At 41.6% G+C, this 12,512-nt stretch overlaps 2 protein-coding genes across 2 annotated transcripts in view; both read right to left on the bottom strand.

The window, feature by feature from the left end:
• Positions 1-594, bottom strand: part of mylk4b (myosin light chain kinase family, member 4b) — a 37,292-nt gene extending 36,698 nt beyond the window's left edge. Inside the window, exon 1 of the mRNA XM_050054228.1 lies at positions 361-594. Within this exon, the coding sequence (XP_049910185.1) occupies positions 361-425 (65 nt within the window). The 5' untranslated portion in view covers positions 426-594. The remainder of the gene's footprint in view (positions 1-360) is intronic.
• A 3,637-nt stretch (positions 595-4,231) lies between these two features.
• Positions 4,232-11,605, bottom strand: LOC126396284 (E3 SUMO-protein ligase ZBED1-like). Its single transcript, XM_050054232.1, has 4 exons — positions 10,335-11,605; positions 9,934-10,072; positions 5,558-5,718; positions 4,232-4,497 (listed from the first exon to the last, which is right to left on the bottom strand). Exons 1-3 carry the CDS (start codon positions 11,420-11,422, stop codon positions 5,566-5,568), a joined length of 1,380 nt encoding a protein of 459 aa, XP_049910189.1. The 5' UTR covers positions 11,423-11,605; the 3' UTR covers positions 4,232-4,497; positions 5,558-5,565.
• Between the last annotated feature and the right edge of the window lie 907 nt (positions 11,606-12,512).

Genomic DNA, 12,512 nt, shown 5'->3' with positions numbered 1-12,512 from the left:
ACACAGTGTACTTTGAGTAAACTGTACTCAGTGTGCTTTCACACCCGTGGTAGTGTGACGTAGGACGTAGACATTTTAAAATCATAATACCAAAATAAAGATTTGAGGTTGTTTTTGTCTTTAAACTCAACAAATCAGTGTGTCGGGTAACATCACAAGTGGCACCTCGCACTGTGCGTAACTGACACCACAGGAAAAGAGGTGTTAGAATTTAAAACATGGTCATTATGCACATCTAAGATTGCTTTGCATTTCCAAGGAATAACACAAATAGTCAGCATATGCAGGTAAAAAAACATGTCTTTAAGTATTCCAATTAGGAGCAGTAAAGATATGCCTGAGTTGCAACAGAAGACTCACCCTTGATAGTTAGGCACATTCGCAATCACCAAAATGGTCTTCTCCTTTCCTCCCATGTCTCTCATGGGTGTGATGGAGTCTGTCTCTCCAGGTTTCCTCTCTTCCTCTCCTGGTTTGTGTTTCCTGGTGCTGGTGGATACTCAACACAACCAGGCAGCTAAGACAAAATGATCCAGTGTGACTGACAGACAGACAGATAGATCAGGACAGACAGCTCAATGGGAAGCTCTGGCTGCTTGTGGCTCTCTGCAGTGGGAGCCACAGACGCCCAGGGATAAGCACCAGAAGGGGGCGGGTGAAGGAAAGAGAGGGTGTATGGGTGGAGGAGGATGAGGAGGAGGGGGGGGGTGCTTTGGGACCCAGGGACCACAAGCAGGGACAGAGTGGAGGAAGTGTTCCAGGGAATGTGGCTTGTTATAATGGAATGAGTGGCACGCCAGAGTGCCATGTGTCTGTGCAAGAAGAGGGATGATAGACTGAGAGAGAGAGAGAGAGAGAGAGAGAGAGAGACGGGGGGAGATACAGCGTGGGGGAGACGGGGGGCTGAAGTATGGACGGAGCGAAGATACAGAGTGGGCTTTAAAAGTACTTTTTGTTAAAATCAGCAGTAACTGATTTTTGGCAACTTGAGCAGTGGAAACTACAACACAATAGTGACATACTGTACCTTTTATGGCAACCTTGGCAAACTTGTCTACACATCCCACAGATATGGAGTAAAATTAAATTATTCACTCTCCCTTTAGCTCTGTTTTTTCTCCATCAACTTCCGCTGGAAATATCTGTCTCGTTAGCCACTAAATGCTCCACGGTGTTCACCAGCTAGTTTCTAACTTTGTCTGTTGTTTGGTGTACTGGGCAGTGTAGAGTCTGTTTTTAGAGCTAAACAAAACCAGCTGTCTGCTGTGGCAACAACTACACTGATGAAGAAAAGAAACTCTCTGAGTCAAACTGTGAAATGGTTCAGCAGGCTGATTGGTGAGTCACAGCTTGACCCAGTGTCCCTGTCCACCAGACAGTTACAGCGAATCACGCTCGATTTTATGTCCCTCACAAGATGCATGTAGATATTTTGTTTAACATGGTTTTCCTCCATAATAGTTAAAAAAAACTGGCAGTGGTTGGTTATGAAACATATAATAATATCTGCTGCAATGCGGTTTTGGTAGACAGTGGAAGGAAGCTCCAGGATCCACTTTATATCTAAAAACTGCACTCTCCATGTTGTTTTCTGTCAATGCAAACTCTCTGCACTGAAAAATTTGCTCTGTGCCAGAGGTTTCAATTTCTTTGCCAGTGCTGAAGTCTGATCTGATCGATAGACGTTTTCTGGTTTTAGACAGTGATTGGCTTGCATATTAGGGTAAATCACTAATATGCAAGCCAATCACTGTCTAAAACCAGAAAACGTCACTTCTGCAGTATGTAGCCCACTGAGTATGCACAGTATTGATTCTCCCATTGGCCCCGCCTGCCAGTGCCTACTCGGCACTTAGACTTTACATTGTGATGACATCACAGATTTTGAAAATTACTTTTCTCAGCTCAAGGAGAGTTTTACAAATATAAAACCACCATGGCTCAAAAAATCATGGTAGAAAGAGTTGTAATTGACCTTGTTTGCAGTTCGAGGTGTCCTTTCATCAGTTTTACAGACATGTCTTCTATAGTGGTGGCCTATGCTAAAATGCTTTTGGGGCTACAGGGGATTATTTTGCTGCAATATTGCTTGTGGCCACTAGGAAAAATTGGCTGCTAGGGGGAGCAGTGTTCCTGGGGGCCTGGCTGAATGTACCTAATCTAGCTTCCCTGGCATATTTTTGAATCTCAGATTTTAGGGAAATGCACAGACATTGCCCCCTTCAGTAGAGAAATGTTTAAACACATCTTCAGTGACAAAATTTACACAGATACAAGTCAGTATAGTCAAGGTCAGACATTTTAGGCAACATAAACATAATAAAAACTCATTTTGAGTGAGAGGCGACTTTAAATGACCATCCCCACCCTTAGCACAGTGAATTTCAGCATCCTACATATGGATGAAGGTTTATAGTGCCGTTTAAGATCAGCTTTGTTCTACCAGACATTATTCAGATGAACAAGTCATAGCAACATTGCACAGACACTACAGAGGGAACACTACTTATTTATTATATTTTAGTGGTTTACTATAGAGCTGAGAGGAACAGAGCTGGGTGATGATTATCTGTGAGTTTGTTACTACGCACAACAGCTCTCACTTTCACATAATCATTTAAGACGTTGATACAGTTTAAAGGTATTGTTGTAGCAGCTGTAATCTCCAGTTAATCTGTTTAATTGGAATGGAGGGGCAAGCATTGCAAATTAAACCATAAATGCTGTGCTGTATGACACCAGTCTATTAATGTTCACTGCTCATGTATCTGTCTCTACAAAATAAATTAAAATAGATAAAATGTTAACACATGGAATCAATTCACAACAACAACAAAAAAAACATGTTCCTTGTGTCGGTGTCCAAATCATTTTTTATTTATTTAACCTTTATTTAACCAGGAAGTCCCACTGAGATTGAAAATCTCTCTTACAAGAGAAACTTGGCCGAGGCAGCAGCTGGTCAAGACACATTTAAAATGCAACAAATACAACATATAAAACAAAAATCCACAATAAAACAACACCTATTCAAACATAGTGGCCTCTCAAGAAAAACAAGCACATGTCTCTGTTATCACATTCTTTATGATGCCCTCAAATGCATTGATGGATATAAGTGTTTCTAATTTTAGATCTTTTTGGAGATTGTTCCATGTCCACGGTGCACAGTAGGAAAATGCAGTTTTCCCCAGATCTGTTAAAACCTGGGGTACATTGTGCACAGTAGGAAAATGCAGTTTTCCCCAGATCTGTTAAAACCTGGGGTACATTGGAAAGCAACCACCTGGAGGAGCATAGCCGGTAACTACCAGAGTTGACACACAGAAGGGTGCAGAGGTAGACCGGAAGTTTGCCCAATATTGCTTTATAGATAAAAATATACCAGTGCTGTTGTCTGTGAGTGGTCAGTGACGTCTAACCCACCAAATCACAAAGAATGCAGTGATGAGTAAGTGACTTAGCGTTTGTAATAAAACGTAGAGAAGCATGGTTGACTGAATCAAGGCTACATAAAATGGAGGAGTTTTATGTAGTTTTTTCTTAGCACTGAAAGTAAAACAAGACTTACTTCAAAAACAAAAGCCAATCTTCACTTTAACCTTCCTGACTAGAGTAGCAATACGTACATTAAGTGAAAGCTTGTCATCTATCCATAAGCCCAGGTACTTGTATGAGGACATTTTTTCAATGGATTTACCGTCAGAAAATATAAAATCATAAAAACCAAAGGATCATCTCACAGGACACACACATGAATACACTCAGCCATATAAGATCAGACTGACAAACACACTCAACTCAGGTTGGGTGATTATTATGATCATCAACTTAAAATTCCCTTTATTTTTAGTAGTTGAATAATTCTTTTCACTTAATAGATTGGTAGCTCATGTCAAAATTCACCAACAATAAATAACTTTTTGGAGCGTAAGACAAGTTCCTATGTACGAGTCTTTTACAGGATTGTCTCATTATCATCTGTTGTGTTTATCACCATCGCTTGTTGTTCTCTCGACCTTCCCATTAGTGAGCTCAGTCTTTAGTCTTTGGTCCTGACACTGAATCCTCCCTCACCCTTCTGTCACCCTCCTGTCCTGTACCTTCTCTCTGTGCTAATTGGTGACACTGGTGCCTGTTGCTGTCGGGGTTTAACAGCGCTTTACATCAGTCTAAAAGTGTCGCCCCAGGCGAAATGTTTGTATTCCACTTGTGCTATACTTAGCTCACACTCAATTAGATTACCTTAGGACAATAGTTGTGTTTGACACAGGAAACATGACAACATGGAGTATTGTCCCACTCTGCGTATGCCTGGTGTGTGTCACAAAAATGCCAACAAGAAGAGTTGCAGCTACAGGAACACTCAAAGTTACAGCTTCCATGAACAGCTCTATAACTCACTGTGAGATAAGATAAAGTGTGCCAGACACTCTGTTGTTCAGACCTGAAAAACAATGTACTGTATAATGGCGGAAGCAGCAGTGACGTCTGTATCTGTAAATAGAAAAAAAAAATGCAATTAAAAAAGGAAGCAAATGATAAGACAGCTAAATAGACAGTTGCTAGCTGACCTGACCACCACCACCTGCCTTCACCACATATAGTTTGGCTCCTTCAGGAACCAGCATGTCTGCTTTTACCACACAGCCACAAAGTGTTATTCATTTAAACATACAGTAAAAATGAATGGCCCTATCTAGAGCCAGTGTTCTGTTTTTCTGTTCTGGGCTGCAGTAGAAACAACTTGGTGGAAGCAAAACCCCCCAGGAACAGTGCTGAACTTTGAAGCCAATTTTACATAGTGGCCAAATATGGAATTACAACTTCCAGGTTCGTCATATATACCATTAGTCCCAGAAAGACTTTTTCCTATAGACTTACATTGTAAAAGAGACTCAGTTGATAGATTTTTTGAGTGTCACAACCCCCGCAAAATGACTCAGGGTTTGATCCAGTCTGATAACATTTCAAAAGTCTAGAAGAGCTGCACCATTAAAGCATTTATTAATAATGTTTATACCCATTGCAAATTTTTATCTTGTCATTCTGACGCAGAGTTGATACAGTTTGGGGTTTTACCTGTTCAAAGCTTTTTTTTACAGTGTCAAAAACAAAAAAATAAATGATACTTGCTCTTCCAAACATAAAGGCATTAAAAAAACTCCACCCAAAATAAAACTGCCCATATGCAGAAAAAACCCATACACAGAGCAGATCTTCCACAGAGCCTTGTACTGTAACATAGTTTCCCCAGACAGTAAGTCATGAAGCAGACACACTGACATGCTTCGTGCATTCAGGTCAAATTTAAGAGCTGCGTTTACTGCAAAGTATTTTCAGCTCAATATGCTGCGTAAACCGTCTGGTATGGTTGTGGGTGGCAGAGTTTTAAAGAAGTATCAGATCACGTTTTCTGCAAGGGTCACTGACATAGCATCAAGTGTTTTTCTTTCAGTTGCTGACTGCACGCAAGCTGCGAAACAAAAGATACACCCTTGATGGGTGGCACACTGTTTACTTGACACAGATTTCCAGGGGCCACACTTAATCTTACCTAGAATCTCAATCAAGAGGGCAGATTCCTTGATGATCCCTGAGAAGGTCACAGCTGTGTGGGCACACAATGAGGCTGGCATGCCAGCTGACCACGACGGCCGGCTGCAGGGCCCTCTTCCCTCGACTAATAGAATTGAGGGCACCCGTGTTGGCTTTGACCTGATGCACATTCACGGAGGATAGGGATGGTCAATACAATACACCGACATGATCTCATTTCTCAGAAATCTGCTGCATATTTATGGTTCTGTTACCTGGTTACAGTCAGGTGACGATAGAGGGGTTTATTGTGATTATAACAAATTGTGAACAAGATACAAAACAGGAGCCAGCTCTCAGAGCAGCACCTAACCTTCAACACTAAATAGCAACATTAACATTAATAGTGAATTTTGCACACTACATACAGCGTGTGCATCTTTTTATATAGTCATATGTTGTTGTTGTTTTTTAATCCCACATGGTTTCACTTTATTACTGTGTGCTTTTACTTGTGAACCATTGCCTACTCAGGAGAACTCTCCATCACTTTATGATGATCAATTTTCTGTACGTAGCTTTTTCTTTAGATCAATGAAGACAGATCTTTTATAAAACTCTGTCTGCTGTGAAGATTTTCAGAAACCCCATTTTCAGTGTTGACATGTAGACAGGGAAAATAGAGTTTTTTTGGCTTGAGATGTCAGAGTGTGCTGTTACGTCCTTTGTGAGGCATCACAAATGAGGTGACATTTTGTGCAATGATAGACGCGACCAAAATAGTGCTGCCTCTAACCTTGCTAACAGGACTATTTGCATGTACTTAAATGTACAGTTCCTCTCTCACTATATTGGGGATTGGTGGTGTCAGATGAAGGTAAATGCTTCAGCCAGTCCCACAGTAATAGCTTGCTCTTCTTCCTCTTCTTCTTCTTTGAATGGCTTTAGGGTTACAGTTAAATCGCCACCTGTTAGTTGGCATCCTCTTAACAGCCCTTCAGTTGTGTTTTACCTTTTCATTTATAACAGTGCTCTTGTGGACAGGACTTCTTGATATCTAAGGAGGAAAAACCCTGTTTTCAAAAACTAACTAGGCCTGCTAACTAGGCCTGAATCTAATATTCAATTACCTGCTTTCACACTGCACAGAGCATGTGCAGGTCCTTTTCATTAAAATTAGCTACAGTTTCTCAACCTCTGGGTCAAGACTCTATGTGGAATATACAGTACATGTAATTTTTACAGTCAATGTGGCTGACTAATTATTGTATGTAAATACTCTTTACCTCCACCTTGTTCACTTGGTCGGCATTACGGCTTGTGTTACAAGAACTTGACAACTTTCTGAATGCTGAGGTCAGTAGAATTGTATTAAACTTTACAAACCTCTGCTTCACACATGCACAAGTGTTCACTGTATTCTTAGACCAGTTTGTGCTTTGCTGGATGATCCCGTGTTGATATGTCACAACTATAGCACTGACTGCTGAAGGTGCAAGTTACCATCTAAAGTTTATATTCTGTAGGAGCAGCATCAGATGCAATTCTTCAGATAAGAGCATGTAATTAGAAACAAGTTCTTTGACAGACGTGTAAGTGCTTAGCTAAATAGCCTGAGAAATCTGAGCGAACACAGAAAGAGCTGGAACACAGTGTTCACCTTCTGTTGATTCAAACTGAGCAGCTGAATGGCTTCAGAATCTGTATCAAGTACGTAACACCTTATTTAATTGCATCTGAAGGGAGTATTAACTCTAGAGTCATGCATTAAAAGGAGGTCAGTATTGTGAACATGCGGACTAGGTGGTATCTGGTGATATGTCATGAACTATTTACTGTGGCACCATTTGTTCAGCATGTTTTCAGTCAGATATAGTCACAGCCGCACGCATTTTGTACATGCTGATATATACATGCACTCACTAACCTGCCATAACTGATCGCCTTCACTGCAGAATTTTGATTTATAGCTCCACTTAATGATATTTGATTTATATTAATTAAATGACCCATGTAATGTGACCGGGTGAAGAGTCAACAGAGAATTATCACCCAACTCTACAGCTCTACGGAGCTTTGTCGCCACTTTTAGCTGATAGTTCTGGTTTCACTGCACCATTTACTGTCTGGTTCAGTCTCGGTGGTCTTATCAACCTCGTTTCCAGCAGCAGCAGGAAGTTTTTCTTTAGCAGACAAGCTCTGATAAACCCACTGTACACCATCTGCCCAGCACCAAATGGCAGACAGACAAAGTTAGAAACTAACAGATGAAGAAAATGGAACATCTATCAACTTAAGAGCCGGATATTTCCCTCAGGAGTTGTTGGAGTCCAAACCAAAGTTAAGAGGAGTGTGAACATTGGATTTGCATTTATCAGGTGGACACAACACAACTCTGAATTAATGATAACTTTGCTCTGTGTTTGCTAAATGTTAGCCGTAACAACTTTATATGGTGATATAATGTCAAGGGCGAGCCTGTCAGCTAGCTTTAGATTTGTTTAGCCTTGTGGTGGCCAAAAATCATTTAAAGGTCTAATGTGTAGGATTCAGTTGCATCTAGTGGTTAGGTTGCAGATTGCAACCAGGGGCGTGTCTAGGGAGTGTCCTGGGGTGGCACGGGCCACCCCTGAAATATGATTGGCCACATTATGACTGGCTGTCTGCCCACTCAGTTGAAATTATTTGACGAGAAAACTGAATTTTTGTTTACAGGTGCAATTCAGTCTTAAATCTGAGAGATAGTAATGTGCCAGAGTGTCAAGTCTGCTGAAAAGTCGCAATAGGAAGAAGATCTGTTTTGATTTGGAGCGGAGCCGTGGAGCAGAGCTAACTAGTGGAGCGGTTAGCGGTCAGCTTGACAAGTTCTCGTTACTTGCTGTGGCTCCTGAAAGAGCTTTGTTTTACATTTGTGTGGTGTCAGTCTATTGTGTGGTGATAGATAGGTTTATTTATCTTTTAAACTATAAACTATAAACAGGAATGTAAGACACTGCAATATTAGTAATTAAAGTAGGTATGGATAGTGGAAACAAAAATGGTAAATTAAAGCTATGCCAACACGTGCAGTGCTTGTTTTTTATGTCAGTCATCTCAGTGGAAAAAAAGTCTGGATATGCCCCTGACTGCAACCAACTAAAACTTCTCCTGTGTCCCAAGCATGTAGGGGAACCATGGTGACCGATGTGAAAATGCAAAAACTCAAATGGCCCTATCTAGAGCCAGTGTTTGGTTTGTCTGTTCTGGGCTACTGTAGAAACAACATGGCGGACTCTGTTGAAGAGGACCTCTAAAGCTCGCAAATTTACATTTATCTCGCTTGTTAAGTTGGTGAACAAACAGAAATGTATTTTAGCGCTCCCGCTTCCCTTGTCATGAAGTCAGCAAGTTTTTAAATGAGTTTTCGGCTCACGTGTGTGAGACATGGGCGCCGCCTTCATGTGTGTTCACTAGGGCTGGGTATCGTGGCCAATTTCCTAAATCGATTCGATTTCGATTCATAAGGTTCTGAATCAGTTAATCACGATTCGATTTGATTTGATTCAATTCGATTCGATCTGCTCTTAAATAATGAAAATGGCTCAACTGTGTTACAAAATACAAATGCACTTTATTTTTTCTCTTCATTATAAACAATAGGTTTTAAGTGCAAACATGTAAATTGGACAGTTCAAACTTGAACTGTAAACAAAACTGTCTCAAGTCTCAAAAGTGCAGTTTTGACATTAGAAAGGAATTGCAAGTGAAAGTGTACTTGAACCACAACATTCCATCACTGCAAATTGCATTAAGGCATTGTTTCTTAAAGTGCAAAAATAATAACAATGGTTACGAAACTAAAAGTAAACTTAAACTGTCTAAAGTCAAGTCCTGTTATTGTGACTTTGTTCTCACTTGGTAATTGTGAGATTCTTGTTTAGGAAAAGGAGCTCATTGACATGATCTGGGGTTAGGCAGCTCCTTTTTGCAGTGACAATATCACCCGCAGTTGAAAACACCCTCTCTGATGCAATACTGGTCCCTGGGACACAAAGGTATTGCTTGGCCAGGCGAGCCAACAGTGGATACTCCCTTTCATTTGACCTCCACCAGGTCAGAGGATTTTCATTCAGCCCAGCAGGTTTTTCCGCCCTGTATCTTCTGATTTCATCTTGACCCCTCTTTGCTGGAGTTTTCTGTTCATTTTCCTTTACTGTTGGTAAGTAGACTGCCCCAAGGAGAGACTCCAAGGTGCTGGATTTCTTGGGCTTCTTGGGCGAAGTCAAATCAATAGATTGAAAATCATTTATGAACTCTTTTATATTTTATACTATTCCTTATAATCCAATAGAGAATCTTTTAATTCTCAATGAAAACATTCTTATTAAATTGAACAGTTTTTTTAAAAATACTTACATCACATGCAGCAGTGGCAGCCTCAGGCTGCAGTCTGGAGAAGGTGTCCTCTCGCTCTTTAGCGGACAGGGATGGTAGGGCCTTAAAGTGAGGATCCAGCGCTGATGCTGCATACAATGTGTCCTTCTGCGCATCATATCTTAGACATTTCACAAATTATTTTTGGTATCACAGTATGAGGATAAACATGGCATGCATACAAATAAACAATCTCACACATACAAACAAAAAAGTGCATGGATTATAAATTATTAACTGCTACAACTAATCAGTAAAATGAGAAGAAAATGCACATATAAAATACAAAACTTTGCTTTTGTAATGTTTTGATTTGGCCTACCACTGACTATTGTGCGTGCACAGACACACACACACAGAGAAAGAGCGAGACCTTAGCATACCTTGTCCTCAAGTTATTCTTTGCAGCAGCCTTCAAGTCCCTCACCACGGTGGAGTCTTCGAGGCTGGGGGTCAAGGCCTCCTGCAGCAGGGCGAGAAGTGGGGCGATGACGGACAGAGTTGGTTGCTTGTCCTCCGACATTGCCAGTGTGGCTTCTTTCATTGGTTTCAAGACCCGCACCAAATCTTCGGCAATCGTTACATCTTCCTCTGTTAAGGTGCACAGATCTTTTTCATTCCTGCGCACGTCTTGTGAAAGGAGAGTGGCAGAGATAGCTGGCTGTTGTTCTAAAAAGCACTCCAGCATGTCCAGTGCACTGTTCCACCTAGTCACAATGTTTACTGTTAGCTTGTGCGCTGGCAGTTGAAGTAGCTTCTGTTTTTCTTTTAGTATGTGGTTTGCCGTCGTACTCCGGTGAAAGAACGTTGCTATACGCCTTGCACGAGCAAGCAGACGTGACACGGCTGGGATTTTCAGACCTGCTTGTGAGGCTAAGTTCAATGTATGCGCAAAGCATCCGACGTGCATTAGCTGCATTATCTCCACCGCACGAACCATATTTGCAGCGTTGTCCGTCACGACTGCTGGGTCTTTGCTGGTCAGCCCCCACTCCTGTATGGCCTCCGTCAACATATCAGCTATATTAATAGCGTTGTGGCTCGTGAGAACCTCGGTGGTCTGTAGCACATGAGACATGAGGCACCACTCATTGTCGATGTAGTGAGAAGTCACTGTCATGTACGACTGCGTTGACAGTGATGTCCAGGTGTCACAGGTTATGGCGACCCTCTCTGCTGACTGCATTTTCGTTAGGATGTCGTCTTTCACACGTGTATACATCATGGGGATAACAGTCTCAGTCAGATGTTTACGTTGCACCATAACGTAGTGTGGTTCCAGCACCTGAACGAGCCGCTTGAAGCCTTCGTTTTCCACTATGGAGTTCGGGCTTAAATCTTTGCAAACAAAAGTTGCGATGGCCTCCGTTATCTTTATGGCCCACGGAGAATCAGCTGGTAATGTTAGTGATTCCCTCAGTTTCTTTTGTTTTGCCCCGAACGGCTTGTTGTCAGAAGCTAACGTTAGCATAGTGTGATACCTTGTCAAGTGGTTTCTGAGGTTTGTAGTATTTCTACAATAACTGACCTCCGCTTGGCAGATATTGCAATCCACTTTGGTTTTATCCAGCTCTTTGTTCTGTGTTGTTTTAAATCTGAAATGGTTCCAGACATCAGACTTAAGTTGGGACGGCTTGCTAAGCGGAGTTTTGCTTGCGTCAGCCATTGTGTGTCTGCACGCTTGTGAACGTCAACCGGACGTAAACGCGCCTCTGCGTCATCGCGCACGAGACTGGGGTTCATGGGAAAAAATCGATCTCATGCCCTATGGATCGATATTGCAAAATTTAAATGGAATCGATCCTAAATCGATTTTTTTACCCAGCCCGGCTACAATGAGGCTAAAAACAGAGTTCAAATGACGTTTTTCCAAACAACTTTTTATGTCGGGGCTTCAGGACACTTGGATCACTACGGACGAGCAGTATAGAGATATTTTGTGGTTTCAATTATGTGTTTTTGGACGTTTGAATCTGGGGTGCCGTAAGCCTCCATTAGGTGGAGTTTTGTTGCTACCTCCTCTCCCCTAGGAATTTTCATTTTTGGGTGCACTATCCCTTTAATCTTCTCATTTCACTTTCAAATCAGAGCCTTTCCCAAAAGAATAGAAGAACTACTTGTTGTATTTAGCTCTAAAAGGCAAAGTAAGGCCAGAGTAAGAGACCTGAGAGACTCTGTAACCTCTGGCTTCATCCAAGAACTCACATTACCGGATACTGCGCAGGGTTGGGATCAAGTTATATTTGATGCCCCATAAATTCATGTTCAGTTTGGTTAGCTGTTAGACCTTGGCTTTACACCGACATCCAACATTGTCGTGGAACAAACAACTCATGACATGGCATCTGTTTACTGTCTCTGCCTTACATTTTTTCCACAACACCGCCTTATACAGACTTCTGTTTTTCTGGCTAAGTCCTCCTGTGTCACGGCTGCCGCAGCTCAGTGAGCAGGCTTTAGAGGGATACAGGCCTTTATTTGTTTTGTAATTTGTGCTGCTGGAGGGATCATTTGAGCCATGGTCCCCCAGAGTTTGTAACTGTTTAACTGCTGGTCTGGGG

This window comes from Epinephelus moara, chromosome 10, assembly GCF_006386435.1.
Source record: "Epinephelus moara isolate mb chromosome 10, YSFRI_EMoa_1.0, whole genome shotgun sequence".
Taxonomy (NCBI): domain Eukaryota; kingdom Metazoa; phylum Chordata; class Actinopteri; order Perciformes; family Serranidae; genus Epinephelus; species Epinephelus moara.
This window is presented reverse-complemented; position numbering and strand designations above follow the sequence as displayed.

What these genes read in the sequence shown, in the direction of transcription:
- LOC126396284 (XM_050054232.1), bottom strand. Translation starts at nt 11,422, where the DNA reads ATGCTAACGTTAGCTTCTGACAACAAGCCGTTCGGGGCAAAACAAAAG. An exon ending in AAGAATAACTTGAGGACAAG is followed by an intron (nt 10,073 to 10,334) that starts GTATGCTAAGGT and finishes GAAATGTCTAAG; the next exon opens with ATATGATGCGCAGAAGGACA. An exon ending in CTGCCACTGCTGCATGTGAT is followed by an intron (nt 5,719 to 9,933) that starts GTAAGTATTTTT and finishes AATGTGCATCAG; the next exon opens with GTCAAAGCCAACACGGGTGC.